General features: G+C 41.5%; 1 protein-coding gene across 8 annotated transcripts in view; it reads left to right on the top strand.

Moving 5' to 3' along the window:
* Sestd1 (SEC14 and spectrin domain containing 1) overlaps nt 1-26,021 on the top strand; it is a 94,955-nt gene that overhangs the window by 54,724 nt on the left and 14,210 nt on the right. For all 8 annotated transcript variants that reach the window (XM_041639684.1, XM_041639689.1, XM_041639681.1 and 5 more), the window contains 8 exons: nt 1,598-1,711; nt 2,986-3,083; nt 5,653-5,708; nt 9,141-9,352; nt 16,313-16,435; nt 23,039-23,233; nt 23,706-23,820; nt 25,133-25,292. In XM_041639684.1, coding sequence (XP_041495618.1) covers nt 1,598-1,711; nt 2,986-3,083; nt 5,653-5,708; nt 9,141-9,352; nt 16,313-16,435; nt 23,039-23,233; nt 23,706-23,820; nt 25,133-25,292 — 1,073 coding nt within the window. The remainder of the gene's footprint in view (nt 1-1,597; nt 1,712-2,985; nt 3,084-5,652; nt 5,709-9,140; nt 9,353-16,312; nt 16,436-23,038; nt 23,234-23,705; nt 23,821-25,132; nt 25,293-26,021) is intronic.

The raw sequence follows: 26,021 nt of genomic DNA, 5'->3' as shown, positions 1-26,021 counted from the left end.
TATCTGTGTGATAATGACAAGACCAGAACTGGCATGAATCCTGTCCTCAGAGACACTGGAAATCAGAGTGCTGCCTCTGCCCCTCTTTTATGTGTAAACGTTCATAATAATAGTATATTTACTCAAATCTGTGTTCTTCTCTGTTTGTATTATTTTTCTTGAAGTCTCCAGTAGTGAGACCCAGGACCAGAGGTGTTCTTCATGTTCCTTTGTCAAGAATACCCTTGGTGATATTTAGTCTTTTTAGTTTTTATAGACGTGTATCAGAATTTTGTGGAGAGTTAAAATGGTACGGATCTACAGCCAAATTACTTTGGGCCATCGTTAGCCCCCTGAGTAGCTCACCCTTGTGTCCGATCCTCTGTCCTTTCAACTACAGGTAACAACCTTTAGAATATATTAACAGCAGACCCTGAGTTTCCACCAAGCTAAGGGTATCATCAGAAAACTTGGATTGACAAAGGCCTTAACTTACTCACTTTCTTCCCTTCTGTGTCTAAAAGTCCTAGCAGCTGCTTCTTCATGGGGCCACATTATTTGGGGCAGCCTGAATCTGTGCTTCAGCACTGTGGTCACTCATAGTTCATACAGCTCAGAATAAATTAAATTGTACTATTTTGGAAATGTTGTTAGCAGTGTTTTGTGGAAATCCGTTTTATTTAGTTAGAATTTTGTTTTCTTTTCATCCGCCAACGTATTCTTTGAGTATTGGTGCATGCACAGGAAGGTTGTGAATAGTGTCTGCTTCCTGGAAATGAATACGCAATCCTGCTGTTGTTGGTTGTGGGATTATGGGCTTTTCCATCAAGTGAAGCTTTTTAATCTTCGGGTTTTTTGTACACATTGTTGTCATTCTCGGACAGCCCAGTTTCCATCTTTCGCATCTTGGACAGATGCAACATTTCCCATCGGGAGCACATTGCAGTGAACATCCTGCCGTATACTGAACACACTTTTGCCATCTGCAGCCTTTATTTCCACAAACTGACATTTGGATTTCCACAGTCACATCCAGACTTGATTTCCCCCCTAAGACTGCTCTCTTAGCAGTGTGTTCCTTGGTAATGAGACTCAGTCACTGGTCATCATCTTTGTGTCTCAATCCCTTAGTTCTACTGTACTTTCTCTGTGTCCTTACTGGGGTGTTTGCATAGTGAGAAACTTACCCTCTCTTGCTGTATACCTGCCCTTGGTCCCTCTTATGCTAGATGCTGCCTGTGTTTACCTCCCTCTGTTGCTGGTCTTCAGCAGAATGACTTCCTTTTTTGGCTTAGCCTGAAGAGTATCGTTTCTTTTAAGTTCCCAGAGTTAAACCATTCAGTGTTTCAGTCCAGTTTATTTTTACTGACATCTTTGGTTAGTGAAGATATTTTCAGGCTCCTCGTATTTTTTTTCAATATTGATATCATCAGAATTTTTTGATAGTTTTTTTTAGCAGATAACCATAATTGAATTGATTTGTCATCTTGCATTAAATAATAAATGATAGTTTGCTATTATTTTGAAGCAGTATTGCACGTTTTTTTAACCCTAATTCTAGTTCCTTATTTCCTCCAGACTTTAATAGTTTCCTTGGTATTTTTTCTTTTCTCTGTAGGTTATTTTAGTGTCTGCCAATAAGTTGACTCGTTACATAGAGCCATGCCAGTTGACAGAAGACTTTGGTGGGAGTCTTACCTACGATCACATGGACTGGCTGAATAAGAGGCTGGTTGGTATAGTATTATAAAACAAGATAATCAAATGCCTTTACACATGAATATGTGTGAATAACTTTCTCATTTTAGTAAACTAAGATGTTGGTTGTTCTTATAAAAACAAAGAAGCACATTGTGTATGTCAGAGAACTGTATTGTTCGGAGCCCACACTCTGTAGTCAGGGTCACTTGGCTAGCGTCCTGGTGTTAGAAACTGGGCATGTGACCTTCATTGATGTGTTTAATTTCCCATGTCTTAGTTTTCATATCTATAAGGCAGTAATAGTAACAGTGCTATTTTGTGCAGTTGTGAGCAAGACAAAATGAATACGGACCTGCAACATTTAGATTAGCCCTGCAGGGTACAGTAGCCCTCTGTTAGCTGTGTCCGTTGGATCAGGACCGGTAAGGTCGCCCTTAAAGTAGAGTGACGGTAGCACAGTGTCTTGAGAGGCGGTCTCGATGACACAGCCCTTTAGAAGATACTTCTCATGTAATATCAGCCCGTGGTGCAGTATGACAGACACACAGCTTCCGCTTGTCCAGACTTGTGAGGCGTGCTGCTCAGTGTCCCACAGCATTGCTTTATTGAGTTGTGGAGAGAATGGTCTCTGAAGAAGCTTCTTGAGAGTGTGTGCTAACCTCAGGGAACTTTGGTTAGCCCTGAATGAATAGCCGTATCTAAACAGTGACACCTCTGTCGGAAAACTGTGTGTCTGTTTTATTGCCTGTGTTCAGATGTGGTCGAATCCCTTCTCAGAAATACTCATGTTAAAGTTATAAGTCATTTATCCATATACTACAGACTTGTCTGAAAAACTCTGGACTGCTAAGTATGACCAGTATTGACTGGTGATAGAGTATGGTGAGGACATGGTCTGTAGTTAGGGTAGGCGGCTGTAGCTGCTCTCAGTAACATTCATGTAGTTATAAAATCCGTTATTGATATAGGTTTTCCCACAGAAGGGTAAGAATGGAAATAAGTTTGAATAAATTATATTATTATGTATTATATTTATAAATTATAATACAATAAATTATAAAAACAAAGTTTGAGTAATTTAATGCATTTGAAAATTCTGTTGTGTTAAAACTCTTCATTACTTGCAGTGTGATTTTGTTCTGGGCTCTGTGCACTGCTGTGCTCTCTGGCGGTTGAACTGTACCATGTGACTTTCTGGGAAGGAAGAGAAACACCACTGATAGTGCTGTTGCTGTTACCCGAAGTCCTTATTACGTATTGACTTTGAGATTATTCATGGTATGTCTCTGCACTCTCCTGTTGCAGGTCTTTGAGAAGTTTACGAAGGAGTCTACGTCATTGCTAGATGAACTTGCTCTGATTAACAATGGAAGTGATAAGGGGAACGAGCAGGAGAAGGAAAGGTGGGTGGAGTTGTCTGGTGGAGGATGCCCATGCTGCAGGCTCGGGTTAAGAGGACCGCAGTGACACACACAGCTAATGGTCATTCGCCTTACACATACAACGTTCATTGGACTTAAGTTGGCTTTAAAAGGGGACTTTCTGATGAGCCTGGCTGTGTTCCTTTCTCCTTGCACTGGGGGAAGCATTAGACCATACTTGGAAAATGAAGCCATTGTCTACTCTCCTTGGTTTTGCCCTTTCCTTCAGACACCTGCTGCTTGAAATAAAATTCTTACTACTTTATTTAAATTCGTTAGTATCAAAATGTCTAGCATATAGAATTCTTGTCCTGAAACATGATACTTGGAAGGAGTGTCTCATTTCATCATAGTTGACATAGTAGTTGAGTTGTATCATCGATAAGTCTAGCTTTCTAGACTTACTACCTTACCAGGGTGTCCATTGCCTTTATGGCCTAGCCAGTCTTCATGTTTCGGTTGGTGGACCAGGTTCCTTTCTACCCAAGGCTAACTTTAGCACGTTAAGATACAAATCATCCCTGAACTGTTGATGTCAGTGTCACTAGAACTGTGCTTTCTTGTTAGGAAGTTTGCAGGAATCCACAGTCTTCTTTTCAAGTTTGTCTTGCATCTGGCTTGAACCTGCTTTGGACCCTATGATCATGTGTCAGTCAGCTGACATAACATGGTTACATGGATGTAAAAGGATGTTACCAAACGTTGATTAGAATGAGTTCAGAATATAAAAACAAGTAGTTTGAATTTCAGTTTAATTGAGGATACTGTAAATAGTCACAGATGTTAATTTTCTATATAGCCTATATTGTGTGACTTCTTCCTTGGAGGCATGGACAATGTCTTTTCATCCCAAGTAGAGTCATGGTTCCACACAGTCTAGCTTGGTGATCCAATTTTATTTAGGTTACTTATGGGCACATGGGCGAGATGTTCCTTCCAAGACTATAGGAAGCTTATAGGTAGTTATATCACGAAAAGATTTTCTGTCTACCAAGTGCCAACCCCTTGTATATCCTGCAGGTGGAGAGAAGCCTCTTGTAAGCCTCTTGTGCTGTCTGATACACCCTCCTCCTTTCTCACAGAAGAATGTAGTGGGCTAGTCTTATGGGAGTCTCTTTATGGTAACAAAGCTGCTCTATTTCAAGATAGCAGTTGGCATATCCTGCCTGGAAAACAGTTCCACAACACCATATAAAATAAAAATGTAAATACATCTATATGGCTACATATGTGATTCATATATAGCTATCACACACACTTATATCTCAGGAAAGACTTACATATAAAGAGGGTACCCATGGAAAATTAGTTGATGGACAGAGTTTAATGCTGTATTCTATCTCTGCTGATGGCTGCAAACCTGGCTTAAGGGCTCTGAGGAAGCACAGCATCAAAGAAGCCTGTTTAATTGCTTCTTTAGACCTCTGCATGCTTGGATGACAATAGGTCAGGGCTCCATTCTTTCTCTACTAAGGTGTTTTTATTATTTTGAGGAAATGCTGGGAAATGCTGACTTGCGTGTCTACATGAAATAGTAAATAAAATATTGTGTCTTCCAGTCTTTTTCCACACTCAAATGTTATTGTTTTGGTTTTTTTCATACTCAGGTAACAGAGTCCCATCCATCTCTTGTGAATTTTATCAACCTTCATTGTGCTATCTATCCCTCAGGAGGCATCTTGGCTACCCAAGAGGCAAGAGCATGGGTCAGTTAACAAATTGCAGGATTTAGTTCAGCATATAGCAACATGGTTTTTATCTGTAATTTAGCTCCTCTAGCTTTCTTGAATTTTCTTTCTCACTTGTTACAGAAAGTGAAGGCAGAATCCAGCTTCCCAAGAAACAAGACAACAATAGGGAAGGCGTGGCGTGTAACTGTTAGGATACCACGCATGCGTGCATATGTGTGTGCATGCTAGTCATGTTTGTAGGTTGATTTTTGCCTCCTCTCCTGCTAAAGGTGTTTTAGTTACATGATTGTGGACCATGTCATCTTCATTAAGGGACAGTTTGACTTTGTTCTCTCCCTTTTATATCCTTTATTTCTCTTCTACGTTGCTGTAGCTAGGGTCTCAGATACTGTGTTGAATAAGAAGGGAGAGAGTGAAAACCCTTGTCTCGGGTCTGTTGAGGTTTTTGTCCTTAAGTCTGTGTGTTCTATATTACACTTACTTAATTATGTATGTTGAACCATTCTTGCGTTTGCTCTGAAGCCAGCCCAACTTGGCAGTTAAATATATAATCCTCTTAATGTGTTGTTGAATTTGGTTTGCAAATAGTATATCAAAGATTTTGTACATTTATTTTCATTGAGGGAAATTGTTCTCTTTTGCTGTGTTCCTCTCTGGTTTGGAACATTTAGATGAGTTTGGTAGTAATTACTTCCTACATTATAGAGCAGCTTGAGGAACATTGGTGTTTGCTTTTTATTGATCTCATAGATGGTAGCATCGATCCTTCTGGAGTGCATGTATTATGTGTAAAACAATTTGTGAAGTAGATTTATAAGAATAGTACAGTATTTAAAAATGATTCTTTTAATGTCTGCCAGGTCTGTGGATTTAAACTTTCTTCCATCTGTTGATCCTGAGACAGTTCTTCAGACAGGTAAAGTGAAAAACAAAACATCTATTAGTAATAATAATAATCTAGTAAGCAAAGTATTAGCCTCTTTAAAAACAATCTATTTAGCATGTATGTGGGTAGAGAGAATTTAGAGTGGAGCTTTTCAAACTGATTTGAGATTAATCTGATGGTGTTAGCATAATATTTAAAAATTAGTAATGACAAATTATCTCCTCCTAGAAAAACTGGATTTATTTCCTCTTTTAATAAACTGCACTTTACAAAGTGCATTGAATTCTATCTCATTGGGTTGATATGAAAATTATTGTATACCTGCTATGTGCTGTATTCTCTCTACAGTGTTTGAGATAATTAGATTTTTATCTCTATTTTATACTTTAAGAAATCAAGGCTTAGAGATTAAAAAAAAAAAACTAAGTAAGTAAGTTGTTCAGAGTCAGTTAAGAAAATTTGTCACCACAGCTCGAAGCAGGTCCAGGTCCAGAGGCACCTTTTACAGCAGCTTGTAATCATCTGTGTGAACCCTAAGCCCTTGGCAGTGGCCTTGTGTCCTGGTGCCCCAGGCTTCACGCTGTGTGTCCGCTAGCCCCGTGTCTGCAGTAGAGGTCCCTCAGTTCTAGGACTCAGGCTTCACGCTGTGTGTCCGCTAGCCCCGTGTCTGCAGTAGAGGTCCCTCAGTTCTAGGACTCAGGCTTCACGCTGTATGTACGTTATCCCCGTGTCTGCAGTAGAGATCCCTCAGTTCTAGGACCCAGGCTTCACGCTGTGTGTCCACTAGCCCCGTGTCTGCAGTAGAGATCTGTCAATTCTAGGAGAATGAATTGGAATTCTCTCAATGAAACACTGCAACTTTATTTCTAATCTCAAAAGTTAATAGCTCACACTGCCAATCTTACTGGATTCCAGGCACAGATCTAAGCACTCTATGTGTGACCTCATTTATCCTCATTACAGTCTGTGAGGTGGGTCTTGTTACTACTGCACTGTTTTCATAAGGTGCGAAACCAAAGCGTAAACGATTACGCTGTGGCTGGGGGCACAGCTCCTCGCAGGCAGGGTCAGCCAGGTAACAAGGCCAAGGCCCACCTGATCCAGAGTGAGTTAAATGGAAGCCTGAGAGACTCGTGGAGACCTCATCTCAGAATCAAGGACGAAAAAAAGGGAGATGTAGCTCAGGAGCGGCACACTCTCCTAGCATGTATAGGGCTCCATACGTTCCTTTGTGGAGATATGGATACATTTACACACACATATACATATCCAATAAATTCTATAGTCAGAGCCTGAGCCCAGGCAGTGAGGCATCAGATTGTCTTCTGAAATAATTTTCCTAAGTGCTGTCTGGTAGAAATGCTAAGATAACAGTTGTCAGGGTAGAAAGAAAATGATGAATTCTGCTATTAAAGATATATACGGAGCCCATGCAAACATTCAGATATTTTTTAAGTATTTACACAGGTTTTTAAAACAAATGTTTTTCCAATTATAAAATGCCAGGAATAATTTTTGAAAATCTGTACAGATTTGATATATTTATCCAGCCGTATTTCAATTTTCAGTATGATATAGATTTTAGTTCCTTAGGGAGTAAAGAAATACTTACAATCCATGTATTTCATGTTTAGAAATTACAGGAGGTGGTCAGTAAAAGTACTATTTTTTATGAATACTTAGTTCCATGAATTACTTGACATTTCTGAGAGCTTATTTTAAACCACTGATTTAAGAACATTTTAAATATTTATATGTATGCACTAAGTTTTGTTTTATGGACATTTAAAATAGGCATTGGAAGTATATAATGGAGATTTAGAACAATCTAGATTTTTTTCAGAAAGCTCTAATAAAAATGCTTTCTATACTTTAAAAACTATTTAAATTTAGTTTAAATGCTTCCAAAATAAAGATGAGAACAAGAAAATTTATAATGTATAGGTATTTTTGATGCCTCTGTAATAATCAGAATAGTTTTATCCTGGCAGACCATCTCTATTTTTAAAATTGTAAACGTGCTTATGCTTGTCAATGTGTTCTTCCGGGCAGTTTCCCACACGTGCGCGGCTCCCTGAGTGAGCTTGCTCTACAGTTCTTCACTACTATGGCATGCCCACTCGCAGTCCGTGTGTTGTAGATAGTCCTGCAGAGATTATTCAGTATTATTATACACTCGCAGTCTGTGTGTTGTAGACAGTCCTGCAGAGATTATTCAGTATTATTATACACTCGCAGTCCGTGTGTTGTAGACAGTCCTGCAGAGATTATTCAGTATTATTATACACTCGCAGTCCGTGTGTTGTAGACAGTCCTGCAGAGATTATTCAGTATTATTATACACTCGCAGTCCGGGTGTTGTAGACAGTCCTGCAGAGATTATTCAGTATTATTATACACTCGCAGTCCGTGTGTTGTAGACAGTCCTGCAGAGATTATTTCAGTATTATTATACACTCGCAGTCCGTGTGTTGTAGACAGTCCTGCAGAGATTATTTCAGTATTATTATACACTCACAGTCCGGGTGTTGTAGACAGTCCTGCAGAGATTATTCAGTATTATTATACACTCGCAGTCCGGGTGTTGTAGACAGTCCTGCAGAGATTATTTCAGTATTATTATACACTCGCAGTCCGTGTGTTGTAGACAGTCCTGCAGAGATTATTTCAGTATTATTATACACTCGCAGTCCGTGTGTTGTAGACAGTCCTGCAGAGATTATTTCAGTATTATTATACACTCGCAGTCCGTGTGTTGTAGACAGTCATGCAGAGATTATTCAGTATTATTATACACTCGCAGTCCGGGTGTTGTAGACAGTCCTGCAGAGATTATTTCAGTATTATTATACACTCGCAGTCCGGGTGTTGTAGACAGTCCTGCAGAGATTATTCAGTATTATTATACACTCGCAGTCCGGGTGTTGTAGACAGTCCTGCAGAGATTATTTCAGTATTATTTTGCACTGCTCATAAAACTTTCCTCCAGTTACGTTGATAGCGCATTTGCTTCACTGTCAGCTTTTAGTTTAAGTGCTGTGCTTGAGAACGGGAAGTTGAAACCCTCTGACACATTTCTTGTATTGGTAATGGAAATTCCAGAGTATAATTTCCCCCACAGAGAAAGACGGTTTACTGACACAATATCTCGAGTAATTATTCCACCAAGAATCTGATATAGATTTACACATATTCTACTTTTACTATGGTGTATAGGGTGTATATATTTACACAATTCGCCATTTGTTTCAGTATTTTTCCTAGTGTATATAAACGGTGTTCTCATCTGCGCACATAACGCGGTTTCCTACTCATTGCCGTGCCCAAAGCTTTAACTTGCCTTTCATTCTCTATGAGAAGGCAGAGGACTGGGCTTTGAGAGCAGGGACTAGAATGTAGATCGACATGTAGGGATTGTATTTTTTTGTGGGCATTAATTACAAGTATCTTTCGTTTGTAAAGGGCATGAGTTGTTATCTGAATTACAGCAGCGTCGATTTAACGGTTCTGATGGCGGGGTCTCGTGGTCTCCTATGGATGATGAGCTGCTCGCACAGCCACAGGTTATGAAGTTGTTAGATTCACTCCGGGAGCAGTACACACGCTACCAGGAAGTCTGCAGGCAGCGCAGTAAGCGCACACAGCTAGAGGAGATCCAGCAGAAGGTGATGCAGGTGCGTGTCAGGCTGGGGGGCCTCCTCTTGTGAATTCTAAGTGTCTTCCTGGATCATGTCTGTTATGTGACTGCCTATGTAGAGGACTTTACCAATGTCAAACTGGATTCCTGTCCTCAGAGGGAGCATCTACATTCATCTAAATGAATATCATTTCTGCAGTGGTGGGACTGATCACTAACAGAATGGATAGTTGAAATATAAATGGTCTCTTTATAAATGAATATAAATAGTTTGTAATATAAACAGTCTCTTTATTCATTTAATACATAATAATAGAACATGGTTGTTTGATTCATTTTTAATTTCTAAAACTTACTGGACTATTTACTATCACTGTAATGTATTCTATCCTAGCAGAGTAATACATGTGATGTGGATAATTCAAATATTAATTTTTTATGATGTTAAGAACATGTTAAATGTACTTAATTATTAATTTTAGTTGCTTTTGGAATTGATTTTCCTAAGGAATTGTGGCTGAAAATACCAGAAATAAATGCTAGACCTTTCTGTTCTTTAGATTATGGTGGATTCTTATCTACTGAACAATTAAGAAAATAAATCCTTTAGTAATTTTATTTACAGAAAAAGCGAGAGCAGCTGGGAAAGCTGGCTCAGTAGTCAGAGTGACTTCTCTTGCAGAGGATTTGGGTTTAGTTCCCAATACCCACTTCAGGGGCTCAGTGCCAGGAAATGTGTGTGCTTTTCAGTCCTCCACCAGTCCCCGTGCATACATGCACATACCTGTCTATGCACAGACACACATGTACATGTAATTAAAAACAAACCTCTAAAAATAAGTGAAGAAATATAAGTACAAGCAGCCTGGGAAGCTGCAGCGCTGTTTTCAAACCTAGATCCGTTGATTCTCTAGGTAAATATTAAGTCTTTTTTTTTTTATTGAGCTATATATTTTTCTCTGCTCCCTCCCCTTACTCTCCCCTCCTCTTTTACCCTCTCCCATAGTCCCCATGTTCCCATTTTACTCAGGAGATCTTGACTTTTTCTACTCATGAAGATTAGATCCATGTATGTCTCTCTTAGGGTCCTCTTTGTTGTCTAGGTTCTCTGGGGTTGTGAATTGCAGGCTGTTTTTTGTTTGTTTTTGTTTTGCTTTAAATGTTTCTTATGGTGCTAAAATACAGGCTATAAAAGTAGATTTCGTTTTGTTGATAAACTTAGGGAGAAGAAGCATGAAGCACCATAAGGAAAGAGCCAGCATGCTCAAGGCCTTTGCAGAAGGATCTTTTTGTGGCTGCTGTAGTCAGGAAAGACCTGCTGGGAAGAAGTAGCAGTTGACTTTATTCTCTCGGAATATAGGGGATTTCATCACACAGAAGAAAGGTGCACAGGAGACTTGGCCTTCCTGTGGTTAGAGAATAGCATGATGAGGAAGGGGGTTGGGGGTCTTGGGTTGCACTGGGTTCTACAGAGCATCTTCTCATGAATTAAACCATGTATAGTACCACTTTTGGAAGATTAGTGTCTGAAACGAGCCCAGTACTCTAATGGTAGTGTATACTTAGTAAACTATACACAGGAGAGCCCAGCCTGCATTGTGGTCCAGGGCCGCAGTGTCACAGAGAACAAACTCATGAATGGTTTCATAAGCCAGAGGTAATGGGTTTACACTTCTGGAATGTGTGGCCCAAGGTAATTCTTTATCCACTGTGGCCCAGAGAAGCCAAAATGTTGGATGCCCCTGCTGACTTGCTCTGTAAAGGCTCAATAAATGTTTAGGCTTTATGGATCCCATAGTGTTATAGTTACAGCTGCTTAGCTTTTCTTTGCAGTATAAGGAATGTATAAGTATAGTATCTGTATGTGAATGTACATGGCCTATTACCAGAAAAACTTTTATTTTCAAAGCAGGTGGGTGCCAGGTCTGACCAGCAGGCTCTAGCTTGCTGACTCTGACTGAGTAAGCTGTCCTAGGAAGGAAGATGTGAAAGAACGGGGTTGAATTTCAGGCAGAAAATTGAGGCTTTTATTTACTTTGATCACATATAAACCAAAGATGTCGGAGCATTTGTTTAATTGTGACTATTTCTGTGTGCTTATTAGTAAGTTAAGGCAGTCTGCCTTAAGCCCAAGGAAGCTTTAGCCTTTATGTTGGAATTATCTTTGACAACCACTGAGGTGAAATAGCACAGTGGTTGGGACAAGACTCAGATTCTGAACCCAGGCGGTCTGGATCTGACCTCTTCTTATTCTGAGTTGGTGGCCTTGGAAGTCTTTTCTCTGTCCTGGTTTCTTCCTCCACAAACAACAGCTACAGCTACAGCAGCAAGGGCAGTAATACACCTGTTTACACCAAGACTTGAGGATTTTAAAGAGGTGATTTTTAACAAGCTCTGGTTTTGGGGTTTATGCATAGAGATAAGACTCATCCCTTGTATGCTTTGTTAAATAGATAAGATAAAACCATACGATTAAAGAATTAATGTATTGACAAATGCATTTTTTAAATATCCAATTAAGAGATGAGAGAAGGGAGATGATGGTGGTGGTGGTGATGATTACAGTGATAGTGATGATATTATAATGATGGTGATGATGTTATAATGGTGGTGATAAGGATGTTGATGATATTTGTAATGACTGTGATGATAGTTAACAGATCATTGTTAAGAACAGATAAATTTCATTTTGGCTCAGTTTTTTAAAATTTCTTTTAGGCTTACTTTGTAGCCTAGGCAGGCCTCAAGATCATGATTCTCCTGCCTCATGCCTTAGCTTCCTGAATGCTGAGATTTCAGGCAGGTGTGGCCACACTGGCTGTTTTCTCCAGGAAGTTAACGCTCAGCACACAGCATTTCCACAGATCACAGCTTAGAGGAAGTTTTAGTTCTCTGGCCAGAATGGCTGTTTAACTATAACTACAGTAACGTGTGGATGATCTGCTGAACCATAGTGTCTTGGAGATTAGGGGAATCGGTGTCTGTAAAGCTAATCAGAAAGCTGCCCGTCTGTTTATGTTAAATCAGTGAAAATGGAGCTGTCCATATCCCCGTACTGTCCCACCGCTGAGAACGTGACGCATGGGCAATCAGTGCTGATAAACTGTAGCTGAATCGTCATATGATAATTCTCGGGAACTCTGATAAACCGTGTGCTCAGCTGTCTGGTAATCTTCAGTCACAGTTTAGATCAGCATATCAGGCTTCATGAGGAATGCAAATGTTCTCCGTGCTGCTTCTGTGCGGTTAAAAATTAGATTTCACCTTCTCCTGGGCAAGCGACAGCTCCACTCCACTCAAGAGCGCTGCCCCGTTACGGCCGCAGTATTTCTGCCATACACTTTTCCTCCATTCTAGAGAGAGGCCATAGGTGCAGAGGAGGATGCACTGACCGTTGCCTAAGTGTGCAGCTGGAGGCTGTGTTCTTAGTCGCTGTGCCCTCCTGCACTCAGGTGCTTGGCCTGCCCTCCTGCTGGGGATGACTTTGTGTGTGTCCTGATACTCCCCCATGCAGCCCAGCTATGAAAAAAATAATGGATCGCCATAGCCATTTTTGGCCTATGCAAATGGTTGTCCTCATAGGTTTTAAGGACATACTGCCAAGGTTATACTTCGCATTTAAATGTATGAATCACTGTTTAAGGGGTCATATTGCTACCAATTGCATCCAGGACTGTTTTTGGAGTAACTTAACATTCGTATCTGACTGAGTAAAGTGTGAATGAAAATTTCATAACATCGTTCGGCAAGATGCCACCATTGATGCATTTAAATGGAATTGTTTACTGGGCATTGACCTCAATTTGAATAATTTTATTAGAAATAGTCATACAGTTACTGCATGTACACTATGATGTTACGTAGTGAAGAAAATCTGTTTCTGTATGCGTTAAATCTATGTGTATTGCTGGTCATGTAGTTGGGTTTCTGTGTCAGTGATCTGCCTCTCCTTTATATGAAATTAATATTTAGCTTTATGGTGTCTCCATGGTTCTGTACTCATAACTCACTTTTGTGTGCTACACTAATACAGCAGATGGACTAATGATGAGGAGCAGAGGTTTGCTTTTTATAGTTACACAGGCAAGGAGACCCCGGGTCAAGAGGTGTGTGTCTGATGGGGGTCTTCATGCTGTGAAGAAGGCCAAAGGGCAAGAGTTTGCACGAGAGGGGACGCAGTACAGGACACAAGAGGTCAAGTTCATCAGCAGAGAAGCTCACAGCACTTGGTGCCAGTGAATTCTGCCTCTGCTCCCTCTTGCTGAACAACTTGGTTCTTCATTCTAAATAAGGCAGTCAGGACTGCCATCGGGATATGTCCGTCACTATGTAAGACTGGCTGTGGTGGGTCCTGGTTGTCGCTGTCTGCTTCTCGGCTTTCCTACCTTCCCTGCAGTCTGGCCTCTTCTGTCCTCTCAGGCTTTATGGTTTCTTCTCATCTGCACTTTCCCATAAGGTTTATAGGTTCCTTAAGAAAGTGCCTGTCTTAACTCTAAAATATGGAATAGTAGAGAGTGTCTTACGTACACTGATTGATGTCCCGAAAGCAGCCCTGCACATGTTCTTCAAGGTGGGAACCAAAATCTCTCCATGACCCCTGCTCATGTCTCCTTGGTGAAAGTGGGAGTGGCCAGTGAAGTGAAGCAGGTCCTAGCTTCCTGCTCCTGCAGAGACCGCACAGGGGAAGGACTGAGGAAACAGGGTGTTGAGGGACAGACTTCTTTCTATTATTCTGAAGAACACTGTCAGTAGAATTCACCATGAACTTGACAAGAGTTCAGCCGAAAGAATGCTCAGTGGTTATTCCAGCGACTCAGCAGTCATAGTGTCTTATTTCTGCGCTTTGCATGCCAGTATTGAGCTTTAAAGTAGGAGTTAATATAGTAAGGCGATAGAAGACAGAAATCATAGAGGATTCCATTTCCGTAGTAAACAGACATTTGCAATGTATCCAGTTCCACTAATAAGTGTATGGAGAGATTTCTTTCCTCGTTGGCAGTTTTTCCCACAACAATCGTTTGTATGCCTTGCAAATATCTGTGTTACTGGAAAACACAGTTAAAACTGATGATTAGAGCCGGGTGGTGGTGGCGCACGCCTTTAATCCCAGCACTTGGGAGGCAGAGGCAGGCGGATCTCTGTGAGTTCGAGACCAACCTGGTCTATAAGAGCTAGTTCCAGGACAGGCTCCAAAACCACAGAGAAACCCTGTCTCGGGAAAAAAAACAAAACAAACAAAAAAAAAAAAACAACTGATGATTAGGTGTTTTGGATAAAAGCAAGTATTGTACATGTTTTATGACATATACCATTAGCCGCTAGCATCTTCATCACTGAACAAGAAAGGTCCAGTAGATGTTTTTCTAAGAATGTAAAGGAGAATTAGAGAAAATGCTGTGTGTTCTTCATCATGGCATCGACGGTAAATGTCAGCGTGTGATCGCTTGCTCACCCATGCAGCAGCAGGCTCTTGAACACAGATGAGACAGTCTTGTGAAAGGGAACATCTCAGGGTTAGTGGGCTGCTGGGTAGGTTGGTTGATGGGGTAGTTGGAGAGAGGCAGGCAAAGAGGTGGCTTGCTCAGAAAGGTTTGTAAACGCATTGAAAATTATAATCGTTGCCACATGGAAAATTACTTATAGTTTATATATAACTATATGTTACAGTTCAGTGCTGAGTGAAAACCACAGGATAGAAATAATTTGAGTCTTCGGTCTTTAAGAATTGGCTGAAGGAAATCCATCCAGAATGATACAGGAGAACTGTTTTGGAAATCAACAGAAGGACATGCACAAGACTTTCCTCGTGTTGTACAATTATGTAATTATAAAAAAGAATGTGTAAACATTTAAAGCCAAGTGTGTGTCACTTGTGTTAGCAGAATTGCACTGGGGGAGACAAGGCAGCTGCTCTCACTTCACAGGAACTGTCCTAAGTTTTGGTTTAGGTGTCGCCGTCCATCTTGGTCTTGGATTCTAACGGTGACAGGTAGAGCCTGGCTTAGCTTTGTTAGAATTCCTTAGCAGTGTGCGTGTCAGAAGAGTTGGCAAAACCTCCTACGTGAGAGTCTGGTCTTTGCTGTACTCCCCAGAACCTGACAAAGACTGGGATGGAACCAGCATTACTTGGCAATGTCCTTCTAATAAAACACCCAGGGTCTGGGCTGAACTGTTAATATCCAGTGGAAGCTACAACTTCTGAGGATCACTGAGTTTGGTGATTGATGATGGAACTGACCCTGTGGGACATGGACCTTTGATACTAGAATAACTCGTGGTTCTCAGCTCCTTCCACCTGCCATGGGGTCTCTACAGATGAGCACTGGGTCCTGTCATCCTGGAAAACTATAGACCCCCCCCCCCCCATATTGTGGGACTTCTCCCAAGGAGTCTGAACAATTATCCTACAAAGACACCTAGAGAGTATTCAAATAGGTGGTTCTGCAGCTTGTTACCCAAGTGAGAAAGTGGTACTTTAATTTTGTCAATTAACTCTGTTTCTAGGGCTTTGGTGAGAACATCCCACTGAGTCAGGACATGTGTCCTTTGGTCCTAGTTTTTCAGTAATATATTCTTGCCTTGCACAAGCTACTTCTGCAACTCAGTTTTCTAAAGTGCCAGCGAAAACCTTGGACTAATGCCATTCCTGGTATCCTCCCCAGCTGTAGTTCCAGCTCTCTTACTCTAAGTGAAAGTTTAACTTCTGCAGTAGAACATTGCAGTGTGTTTTCCCCCAGCCCGGCAGATGGTCGAACAGCCAAAAGCCCAGTGCTCAACTACAGTGCTCATTCTTCCAAACTCGGGGTTTTGGAAATGCTGTCCCAGTGTAAATGCATAGTTCCAGATGAGACATTCACCACCAATGATGTGCAATAGGATTTAAATAATTGAAGTTATAAACATTTGAGGAATTCAGGAATTTGGGGGAGGGAAACTAACCAGAACGAAAATGTGAAGCGCGTTCGGTTCTCTTACTCCTCTCGCCTTGTGTTTGCAGGTTGTGAACTGGCTGGAAGGGCCTGGATCTGAGCAGCTGAGAGCACAGTGGGGCATTGGTGACTCCATCAGGGCTTCCCAGGCCCTGCAGCAGAAGCACGAGGAGATTGAGAGCCAGCACAGTGTGAGCAGCTCCCCTCCACTGGTACCTGGGTGGGACTAAGTGCTGGCTTGCTCCAGACATCGGTACAGAGCACGGAGCGCTTACGTTGAGCACTTAGGGGTCTAAAGTACCCTTGGAGACTTAAGATAGACTCATTGATGGTTTGGTCTCGATTCCCACGCAGTTCCACTGTTTGTTCTAGAAGCATAGTTGTGGATGATGCTTACAGTGTCAGGGAAAATATGACCTGAAAATAAAGAGCCTGTGTCAGTAGTTTATGTGACAGAAACTTCTGGTTTTAGTTGTTTCAGAAAGTATTAATCATATAGAAGAATGTGACATTTTATACGTGTATTTCAAATATTCTGATCATACTCGCCTCCCTTTACAACGCTTAGTTGTCCCCCATCTCATTTCCTGTTCCCTTTCCTTTTCCAAGTGAAACATCTGTTCTGTAGGCCTTGGAGTGAGGGGCATTCCCTGCTCTACTGGGAATGTGCTACAGTCCCCAGAGCCATACCACAGCCACTGTGTTAAACACAACCGTGGGGCTGAGGATGTGGCATACAGATAGCTGTCTAGTCTCTGTTGATTCAGAGATTCACTCTTGTCTTTATGAAGGTGACAATCAGGAACTCAGATATACATTGGGCAGTCAGTTAGTCCCTAAGCTGGTTGTAGAGACTGATGATCCAGAAGAATTTAAAATGTAAGACTTGGTAGGTGGAGGAGTCCAGTGTGCCTCAGCTTCTGCCTCGCCTCAATCAGGAAGTCATGCCTGGCTTGTGAGGAAGAGCCTGGCTCCCCTCAGGCAGTGCTGCTTCTGTTGATTTTAAATGAATTGAATACAAAATTGGGGAAATTAACATTGTCTCTGTTAATTTGCGTCTCCTTAGAATATTTTCAAACACTGGACAGTAATGAATGAACTTAAGAGACAGCATGTTCTTCTTTACGTCTTAATTCCTATACTGTTAGTGCTCGGGGACTTGTGTAGGTCAATTGACATCTCCATTCATGGTCTTCAAGAAAAGGGTCACCCGTAGGCCATATTAGAGTCATTGGAGTCATGTGTGGTATTTGGGGTTCACTGTGAAACTGGTAGGTGTGGGAGGTGGATGGGAATCTGGACGAGATGGAGTCAGCCACGTTGATAACTACTAAAGCTTGGTAAACAGAGAGTTTCATTATTCTGTTGCACTTTCATTAGATTGAAAATTTTCCCTTGAAAGGTTTAGAAGGAGGATTGCTCTGTTTTAGCCAATAGGTGGCGCTGCACTGTTGACTTGTGAATAGGTTGCCTGATAATAAATGAGCTAGCTTATGATATTTAAGCTCCTAATATTTGTAGTAATAAGAGCGGTGGCGGGGCTGCGTCCCCAACACCCCAGCCGCCTGCTAGCTTATGCCCAAAATAACAACACACAAACTGTATTCATTTAAACACTGCTTGGCCCATTTCTATCTAGCCTCTTCTAGGCTAACTCTCACACCTGGACTAGCCCATTTCTAATATTCTATGTAGCACAGCTAGGTGCGCTTACTGGGAAGATTCTAGCCTACGTCCATCCTGGGTCGGAGCTTCATCATGTGTGTATGCCCAGGAGAGGAGAGGATGGCGTCTCTGAGCTCACTTCCTCTTCCTCCCAGCATTCTGTTCTGTTTACTCCACCCACCTATGTTCTAAGCTATGAGCCCAAGCAGTTTGTTTATTACTTAGCCAATGAAATCAACAGATTGATATATGACACTCCCACATCAAATATTTAATACCTTATTGAAGACTTTCTTAACTGGGCCTGATATATAACATACACCTGTAATCCTAAGCAGAGGGTAGAGAATTACCACAAATTTTAGGCTGGTCTGGTCAACACAGCCAGTTCTAGACCATCCAGGGCTACATACTCTGTCTCAAAACCAAAGAACCAACCAAAAACACAACAAAAAAATTAAAACTCTATTTGTTATTTGCAAATAAGATCTAAGTGTTGGAAGAATTTTTTGGCGTTTTTCAGGTCTTGTGACATAATGACAAACTTCTAGTATTGATAGCTAACAAAGAGAAAATTTGGAAAAAATTAATATTCCATTTGTATTAAGTTGCTATGTCAAACATTAAGGCATAACGGAGAGTTAAACTAAAAATTAAAATGTTTTTGGCTGTTTAAGATTAATGTAAAGAAGAATGAGACATCTACCAGTATGCAGTTTTTTGCAAAGGATTATGGGCTAGAAATACATTCAGCTTTTTAATACAATGGGAAAAACAGTAAGAATCATGGGAGTGGTTAATGAATTGATAACAATTTTTAAAATATTTTAGTTGTGTCTGGGTGTGGTGTTGAATACCTGTAATCTCAGAGCTTTAAGACAGGAGAGTTACAGGTTAGAAGCCAGGCCTTGTCTCAAAGATGAAAAAAACAAACAACAAAAAAAAGATTTTTAGTTCAATGAAAGTCTTGTATGCTTTAGTAGAGTTAAGTGTAGAGTGTGGCAGGAAATAGTAAGACCCTGGAATACAGTCTCTGCCGCCTTTCCAGTATCCTGGCCACAGAGGCCACATGCTCCTGGTGTGTGCCATCTAGTAGGGATCAGCAACCTGGCTTTGCTTAAGGAGTCAAGACACATTTCATCGTGAGATACACTGTGTGGGAACCAGGGGGTAGCCTGGCCTGACAGTGTTTCTCTCATCTGCGTTAGGGTGCTGCTCCCTGGTCAAGCTGGAACAGATGCTTATCTCTCCAGCTGGGCACCACGGCCACACACACTGCTGCTGGAACCTGACTGTCTAATATACATAAGGCGTTCAATTTCATTGGCTACTTAACAGTCTTAATTCAGGCCCCAGATTTCATGCTTTTTCATTTTGTTATTCTTAGCCATTTTCCATACAGCAGATGTGAAGCTGAATAGACTGGAGTGAATTGAAGGCTGTCTGCTGACCCGAGATCACTTGCACCCCGTGCTCCTCTCCTCTTTCCTTTTCTTTGATTGATTTTAACTCTATCTTATAGGTAAGCCAGGTCCTCCCTGACCCTCATTTCAGACAGGCTGATTTGCCTTTAGGACAACTTTAGTTATGTAAATCAGTAAAATCCATATCTCTAATCAGTGTATTGATTTCTTCAGACATACCAGTTCTTGTGTTATATTAAATCCCTGGCAAGGTTGCAAGAACCTGTATGTATTTTATGAATTCATAAATGAAAAAGAAATCACCTACACAGTGGTGATTCTTCATCTTAGCGGGCATAGCTTAAAGGGTACTTTTAAAAATGTCCACCCTGGGGCCCACCGAAGAGTTCAGACTTTGACGTGCACCAAGCCAGCATGAAGACTGTGTTCTTCAATGCTAGCCCCTTAGTAGACTGTGCTCTGCAATGCTAACCCCGTAGTTTACTGCTTTGCTGAGAATCATTGCAACTTCTTTTTCAGTAACGGAACACATTTTTTCAGAATACTGACTAAATTTCCAAGAGCTATAAATAAGACAGTGAAATCACTTCCTATTTAAGAACATGACAGCATGTTTCTCCATGGTGTTTTCACATGAAGACAGCCATTCTTGGGCTGGTGAGGGGTGTCTGCTGTCAAACCTGGCCACCTGAATTTTGTCCTCCTACCCACATGGGAGGAAAACAGCCTACTCCCAGCGAGTTGTGCTCTGCCCCACATGCTGCACATTAGTGCCCACACATGCCCCACACCACTCGACACTCATACGGTGAGAATACCATGTTCATAGCTATACTCTATCAGTCACTGTAATAAATGTGTATGTTAAACAAATAGTTTAAGAACTAATTGTTTCTAAAATAATGGATAAAACAGTAAGGCATTTTTTTTTATCACCACTAATGGAATAGTGGCTTGACCTCTCTACAGTTCTGACAGTTTAAACACGTAGGTCTTGGTACGTAGGCTCTCATATGTATTACTGCTGTGTTCTCCTAGTCATGTTAGGCAAACGTATCTCCAAATAATAGTGCCCAAATCATCCCCTTACCTACTTAATTTAATATCAATTCTGCAATATCTTACATTTGTCTTACATTTTGCATATTTATCCAATGTGTGTTCGTGAGCACATTGTTATGAATTACTGACTTATAGCAATAAGTCTTACCATACAGAATTTACAATCAAGTCAGGAGCGGTGGGGAGTAGAGAGCAATAGAGATGTGGTGTTGAGGAAAGCTCTCCCTGAGGTACAAGTGTCTCCCTGACACTTAGTACCCAAACCTGACATTGGGTGAAGGAATAATCCAAGCCAAGGAGGTGAGCTGGCAAACGCACGTGCAGCACGTGCTGCAGCAGAAGCCCGATGGAGGCAGAATGCTGGTGTGCCCGGGAATAGGGAGCCAGGAGCAGACAGCTCCAGTGCTGAGGGTCAGTCTGCAGTAGGAATGTATGATCCCTTCAACCGTGGGAAGGAGCTAAATGTCATTGAAAGGTTTGGAGTGCTTTTAGCATAGACTTGTGTGGAACATAGAGTTAGACATAATAAAAAAGGAAGACTAGGAACTATCTAAATGGAGGCTGCAGACATTAGAGGTGTTAGGTTCTCAGGGTGAAGCCGACAGTGCTTATTGGTGGAGGAATAAAGCTTGGGGAATTTTCTAGTGACTGCGACTTGATGGGTTTCAGAAGAAAGAAAGAAAGTGCAAAGACCTGGTCTGGAGAAGTTCATGTGAAAAAAGGAAGTGAGAGAAAATGAGTGTTGAGAACTCCAAAGGGAGGCTTTGTGTGCCCACACAGCTGTGCATTTGTGCTTGTGCACATAAGCATGTGTGTGACTTAATTTAAAAAGATTAAAATGTGGACATCCTAAAATGTGCTTTTAAATCTGTTTCATCTTACTAAGATGCTGATGAAAGTCATCCAGCTCACAAGCATTGGTGGGCAGTGTAGGCAGCTGCAGAAGCTTAGGCTGCGAGTGTCAGCAGCTGGGGGCAGCTGCCATGAGTGTCCCGTGGGCAGAACACTGGCTGCAGTATGAGGTGGGGTGCAGGGCTCTGGGGGAGGGCAGAGCTGTCCAGAGAGGAAGAGTAGAGACTTCTTTCCCAGTGGAGTAAGACATAAAATCTTAGGCACTGTGTGTTCTTTCTCCTTCCTGCTTACAGTTAGTGAGTGAGTGGAGTGTGTGCACAGGCTGTGAAACCTGAGGAGAGGCTAGGAAAGGGGGCACGGGGTCACACAGTGTGAAAGCAGAAGGGGGGTCACACCAGGACAGGGACAGGAGTGTGTGGGAAAGAGGGAGGATAAGAGAAAGACTTTTTTTTTTAATGACATTGTGTAATAAAACCTAATACTGTGTATGCCAATTTTTTAAGTAATGAAAAATTGAGATCTTTGATATGATCAAAGCACATAGTGGGGTATTATTTATTCATACACGGGGATGTTACAGCTCCAACACCCTTTCATACGTACAAGCAATATGCACTAGTAGTTGTAAGTTGTTTTAAGTTTAAGAAAAGGCCACATACTTGGCTGCAAATAATGAGATTTTCAAAAGAGAACTAGAGATGTAAGGTGAGAGAAGACTGGTCTTCATAAGAATGGACAAGACTTGACTGGAGAGACCCAGAAGCATCGCCGAGTCTGAGGGTTAGTGGCCACCCGACAGTGGAGGACGAGCACTGACAAACACTGAGTGAGCGATTGATATCAGTAAGCTACAAAGCTGTGGGGCATCATTGTACTTTATGTTCTACTGGCATCTTGTGTAGTACCATACATCATGGCTGTAGCGGCGTAAGCATGGTATAGTCACAGTAGGCAGAGAAACCAGCTTAAGGCTTGTAATAAATATGCCAGGTAATAACAGCCTTTGACCTAGGATAGAAGAAAGAACAAGAGGCTGGACAGTAAGCCTGTTAGTCACAGTCTGGTGGACACGTGGGATTGTTAAGCCTGAGTCTGCTCAAATAAGACAACTGGGGTCAGTACTTGGAGGTCAGAGAATGGGAGTCATGGAACTGAGGTTTAGGGAGCGGGATAGTACTACACAATCTGTTTTTATGTTGTCTAAGACAGGTCCATTAGCTGAAGCAAGAATAATATGGTTGAGAAGGGAAATCTGGGAGTCAAAGACACAAGTTTAGGAGTTGGTGTTGGTAGACGTTTACGCGGTGGAAACATTGCTGAGAGAAAGCCAAGGCCTTTGCCATGGCCACTGTAGATGTGGGGAGGTGGGAGTGGGTGGCAGGGGGAAATTCAGCAACTTGTGCTGAGAAGGAGGAGCAGACAGGGAGCAGTCTGGAGGTGATAATGAGGAGTGACCTACCTGTGAACTCACCCAGGGCTCGTGGAATGTTGGCCAAGGACTAGAGTTGGTTTGATGAACCTGAAGGGCCCTGTATTCCCTGAGTGTAAACAGGCTTGCACTGGAGCAGGGGCTACTTGGAAAGACTAGTTGGGCTACAGGAGAGACTAGTTTTGGCCAGCAGTGACTTGCAGGGATCATAGTGGAAGGATTCATGGTTGGGGACTTATTCTCTAGTTAAATAATTCTGCCTTCCAAAAGAACTCAAGTTTCTCTTCCTGGGGAAAAAAAAATCATACATAGTGTTCCGGGAGCTTACTGACCATGTTTGCTTTGTAATGTCCCTGCTACAGGAGTGGTTTGCAGTCTATGTGGAGCTTAACCAGCAGATTGCAGCGCTCTTGAATGCCGGGGACGAGGAAGACCTGGTGGAATTGAAGTCCCTGCAGCAGCAGCTCAGCGATGTTTGCTACCGACAGGCCAGTCAGCTAGAGTTTAGGCAAAATCTCCTCCAGGCAGCTTTGGAATTTCATGGTGTGGCCCAAGATGTGAGTACCTGTTCCGGTCACCTTCTGTGTCTTCGATGACTTGTACAAGCTGCACAAAATTCGTGTAGTTTACATGCCCCAGGATTATTTTCTGGGACAGTAATTTACTGGTGGGGGTAATAAGATAAAATTCCTCAGTTAAAAATTATTTGGTTGTTCTCATGCAGTTAAACCTACTGTCTACCTAAAGCATTCCATGCTAGTATTTTTAGTTAAATGGTTTCTCAGTAATATATTTTATAACATAGGCAGAAATGGAACCCTTACTAACTTCCTGCATTCTGCTGATCTTCCTGGTGCATCTGTGTGTCTGTCTTCTAGATAATGTGTATTCTGATTGCTCATCCTTATCTTTTAACTGCATGGTCTTTGCAAGTGTATTTGTGATGACCTCATTAGATAAACCTCATTAATCATTGAAGACGTGAGACGCTGATTACATCAGGGTTGTCTCTTTGTCCCTCCGCTTTAGTTGTCTCAGCAGTTGGATGGCTTACTAGGCATGTTGTGCGTAGATGTGGCACCGGCTGATGGAGCATCAATTCAGCAGACTTTAAAACTGCTTGAAGAGAAGCTGAAAAGTGTTGGTAAGCAGATTTCAAAAATGCTGAAACCTACGGGTTCTTTGTAAAAATATTACCATGGTTAGACAGTTCATTTATATGCTGAACTAATTATCATTTGCAGGGAACAAGAAAACATAATATTGAAAGGTTTTATTCCCTCGAATGGTTACAATTTATGCTAAAACATTTATTTTCTGTTGTAACTGGTCAGTCCTTCCTTCCTCAGGCCTTTCACCTTCCTGGTACTCAATCTAAAGTGCTATCATGTCTTGCATATTCCAGGGCAGATATTTGTCATGCATGCAGAAACCGTAATTAGTTGTGAAGTGTTCGTGGTAAACCCTGCATGCCCCAGACTATATGCAGTGATTTTTGTTATTGTTGCTATACTCTAACCGCAAGAAAGAATAATTGGTTTGATTCTGTGTGTTGTATTTTCATACTGAGAATTATCTTCAAGGGAAGTGTGGTTCAGTTTTATTAACCCAGCTCTGACATTTGACTTTGAGACCCTTCATATGCATGTGCAGTAGGAAATGCAGGCACGGCCCTGGTTCAAAGTCAGACTGAGAAGGGGGCGTTACAGAGGAGTGAATGGGGAAGGTGCAGAGCGTTAAGGCGAGTTACTAGAACGCGATGACACATGACTGAACCAGATTATTTCATTATGAAAACAACTTCAGGGAATTAGTTTAAAAGGCATTTTTGTGTTGACATTTTACTTGTTTGTAGCCTTTGTTAATGGATGGTATGCATAATACCTATCAATATTTCATAGGCCAAGTATGATTTAAAGTGTCACAGGCTTTCTTGGGCCATACTTCTCCTCAAAAGAGAGCTCCTGTTCACATGTCCAATGTGGGATCCAGGCATCTGGGGTGGAGCTTCCCATGCATGTGAGCTGCAGTGGCCCTGCTCACAGTGGCCCTGCTCGCATTATTTATTTGATGGTCATTCTTTTATTTTGATTATACGTTGTGATTGTTTTTGAAATCTTGCAAATCTTATGCTCTTTTTAAAAATGTATCATTTCCCTCAAATTTGGGACACAAAAGGGAAAAAATAGGAAATCATATTGTTGAAATAGAGATCCCCATACTTCAGTTTTTAAAAGTTGTAATCTATGCAGATTTGTGTTTAGAAGAGTCCCTTTATGGAGAATTTGGCAACAGAAGAAAGCAGTCCACTTTGATCCCCGTTTAAAGGTTCTGTGGCTGGAAATAGTGAGAGGCCCTCATGTCAGTGTCTAAAGCATCTACATTTGGATCCTGTGTCTAGCTGCTGATGAGGAAATACCCTGTTAAGAGATTCAATCCAGTGTCATTTGTTTTAGATGTGGGATTGCAAGGCTTGCGAGAAAAAGGCCAAGGTCTCCTGGATCAGATCTCCAATCAGGCTTCCTGGGCCTACGGAAAGGATGTAACTATTGAAAATAAAGAAAACGTGGACCACATACAAGGCGTGATGGAAGATATGCAGCTTAGAAAACAAAGGCAAAGTTTGAATGTTAATGTTCATTTCAGCAAGATAGCATGATACTAAGATAGAAGCTAAGAGCTCTATATTTTGCATACAAAATCAAGTCCCTTGCTTGTTATATGCTCTCTGTATAGTAGGTGTGGGAGAATGTGATCATTATCTGACAGCTGTTGTCAGTTCATTTGATGAAGAGGCGCCTTTCCCCTTTGACCTGGCTGTAGAGGTTTTAGTTACTCTCAGATACTCACACTGGAAGAAAACTGCTTTGGCTAGTCCGCTTTTCTGTTTTCTGTTAGAATTGGGTTAAACCTTACCTAATTGTCTCTTCATCTCATCTTCTACGTCACATCCATTGTTGTGTTGAATTAGAATTGTGTAGAATTAGACAATGGGCTCGCATTGATTTTTTTTTTATTTGAGAGACTAACAGAAACCTAAGGCTTTTTAGACATCCAGTCTATAATAGAAACCTGAAAGTGTTAGACAGTAAAAAATTACAGGGCAAAGATAGGCACAGATACCTAATCTGACATGGTTGTGTGGAATTTTGCACACTTAGAAATTTAAATCATGAAGGGAATTTCTCAGACGTTTCCACTCTATCTCACTGAGAGTCACAAGGCAGGAATCCCTTTTGCACCCTGCCCTGGACCTTGGTGACCTCACTGTGGGGTGGGGTAGCTCTGTCAGCTGCTAGCTCCCATGGGCTCTGGCTTTTCTCGAGCAAGGTTTGTTCTCCACCC

This window comes from Microtus oregoni, unplaced genomic scaffold, assembly GCF_018167655.1.
Source record: "Microtus oregoni isolate MIOR12 unplaced genomic scaffold, Mior012 000060F_ref0000265, whole genome shotgun sequence".
Classification (NCBI taxonomy): Eukaryota; Metazoa; Chordata; class Mammalia; order Rodentia; family Cricetidae; genus Microtus; species Microtus oregoni.
Note: the sequence above shows the minus strand (reverse complement) of the source record. Positions and strands in the feature narration are given on the sequence as shown.